This window comes from Vigna unguiculata, chromosome 7, assembly GCF_037176805.1.
Source record: "Vigna unguiculata cultivar grain cowpea cultivar isolate G323 ecotype 2 chromosome 7, ASM3717680v1, whole genome shotgun sequence".
NCBI lineage: Eukaryota > Viridiplantae > Streptophyta > Magnoliopsida > Fabales > Fabaceae > Vigna > Vigna unguiculata.
This window is the reverse complement of record NC_140798.1, coordinates 24112719-24115326: the sequence shown is the minus strand read 5'-3', so window position 1 is coordinate 24115326 and position 2608 is coordinate 24112719. Positions and strand designations below refer to the sequence as shown.

At 39.7% G+C, this 2608-nt stretch overlaps 1 protein-coding gene across 1 annotated transcript; it reads right to left on the bottom strand.

Annotated features, from left to right (window-relative positions):
- Positions 1–886: 886 nt before the first annotated feature.
- Positions 887–1312, bottom strand: LOC146884692 (uncharacterized). The gene has a single exon (XM_085675978.1). The coding sequence runs from the start codon at positions 1310–1312 to the stop codon at positions 887–889; it is 426 nt and encodes a 141-aa protein (XP_085532104.1).
- Positions 1313–2608: the final 1296 nt, after the last annotated feature.

Below are 2608 nucleotides of genomic sequence, written 5' to 3'. Positions count from 1 at the left end.
TGTGGAGGAGAAAGCAAACTAAGATTAGAATTTTATTGTTCTTGTTTGATTTGAATCCTAAGTCTGTAATAATTCGTACATTGTTTCTCTTTGACGTACATTTCATATATGTTCATACGTTGTATATTTGTTTGGTTTAATATAGCTTAATATGCTTGTTATGTTTATGGTTGTGTTGATGTCGATTGTTTACATTGTGTGCGCGCGTTTACGTGAATGATGGTATGTGTATGATAGAATGTAACTTGTTGTAATACTATGATTGCAATTTAAACGATGGGTGTTCGACCCATGCCGCTTACTTGTGGTAAGGGTGGGGAACTTAAACAATTAAAATTAGAGAGCAGGTGTTCGACCCAGGCCACTTACTTGTGGTAAGGGTAGGAAACTTAAACAATTAAAATTAGAGAGTAGGTGTTCGACCCAGACCGTTTACTTATGGTAAGGGTGGGGAACTTAAACAATTAAAATTAGAGAGTGGGTGTTCGACCCAAGCCGCTTACTTGTGGTAAGGGTGGGGAACTTAAACAATTAAAATTAGGGAGCGGGTGTTCGACCCAGGCCGCTTACTTGTGGTAAGAGTGGGGAACTTAAATAATTAAAATTAGAGAGCGGGTGTTCGACCCAGACTGCTTACTTGTGGTAAGGGTGGGGAACTTAAACAATTAAAATTAAAAGTGCGAGTAGGTATATGGTGGAGAAAACCCTCAGTTTCATTCATGAGTCTTGGGGTGCCTCGTTAAAAACTCCCTAGCCAAAACCCTCCTTAGGGAAAAAATGCCAGGTGTGGAAAAAGAGTACATCTAGGGTTACAAGTGTTCGGTACAACACGTTAACTAAAATAGAATTTTAGGTGAGATACATTCCATGTGTTCGGTATCTCTTCTCATGTAAGTTGCTCAAGCTTGTAGGCGTCTCTTCTTGTATCATCACGTATTCGGTATAGTCCGTCCCAATTAGCGAAGAATTTGTCATCCTTCTTACTTGCACTGCTTGCCATACGCCAAATTAGGTCTCCTTTTACAAATGATCGTGAGCATAGGTTTGCGTTATATCTCTTGCCTGCTCTTTGCTTGATTGCCATGTTACAAATTTGTGCTTTGTCTCTTACTTCGGGCAAAAGGTCGAGGTGGGTACACATATTTTGGTGGTTCTGATCTGACTCGTACAGTTTTCGGTGTAGCGATGGTTCGCCAATCTCAACCGGTATCATGGCTTTTGTGCCGTGTACTAAGCTGAAGAGGAACTCATTTGTAGCGGATTGGGGGTGCATCTGTAGGCCCACAATACTTCCAATAAATCTTCCGGCCATCGGCCCTCAACGCTATCCAATCATTTTTGCAATTCTAATAGTATGACTTTGTTGGCAGCTTCGGCTTGGCCATTGGTCTGCGGATGTTCGACAAAGCTTGTGATATGTTTGATGCCGAGACTGATGTAGAATTTGGCTAGCTCCTTGTCTATTAATTATCGACCACTGTCGGTTATGATGGTATGCGGCACGCCATAACAGCATATAATATCCTTCCAGACGAACTACTAGACTTGTTGAGCTGTGATGGTGGCTAAGGGTTTGGCTTCTATCCATTTGGTGAAGTAGTCGATGGCTACTATGAAGAATTTCACTTGCCCTTTTTTCGGGGTAAAGGGGCTGAGGATGTCCATTCCCCACTTTGCAAACGGCCATGGGGAGAGTATGGCATGGAGTTGTTCTTGCTTCGTATGAATGAGGTTACCATGCTTCTGACATGGTATGCATTTTTTGACAAAGGTGTGGCAATCTGCCTCCATAGTTGGTTAGAAGTAGCCGACTCTGAGTATACTGGTGGTCATGGTTCATGCGCCAGAGTGATATCCGCATATGCCTTCATGCAGTTCTCTTATTACGTATTGGGCTTGTTCCGTTGTTACTCATTTGAGAAGTGGATGACCATATCCGTGTTTGTAGAAGTTGTCACCTATCATTGTATACCTTTCGGCTTTAGCCACCTTTGTAAGACCTGTGAAAATTAAATAATTAAATAAATAATTAATTAATAAATGCGGGTAGTGGGAGCCTTTAAGGCATTAATTATTGATTTATATGATGTGGAAAAGTCCTAGCTCAAGTGGTTGAGAGTACTTTAATTGTGTGAGAGGACTTAGGTTCAAGTCTTATGTATGCCAATTATGTCTTATTTAATTTATTATTTTTTTAATAATATGCTTGATCATGTTGAGTGATAATATAATCATAGAATTATATTAAATATCACGAAACATGAATTGGTTGAATGGTTGTGCATTGAATTGACATTGGCATGGTTACGGGTTTGAACCTTGGTAATTCTAAATTAAACTTCTTTTTTGCTACAATTAGTTTTAGAATGAAGGTGAAAGGGTGGAGAAAACCCTAGCTGAATGAGCAGCCAAGGAAGGCTGGGAAAACAGTCCATAAGTGACTTTGATTGACAATTAAAATCAATCTTAACGTCATTTTCGTTTTCCCTTCATTATTGTTAATTAAGACACCATTAAAAGACAAATTGTGAGAGAATAGAGGGGTTTGGAGGCTGGATTTTTGAGAGCATTGTAAAATATGGTATGGCATGCTAAATATGGTATGGTT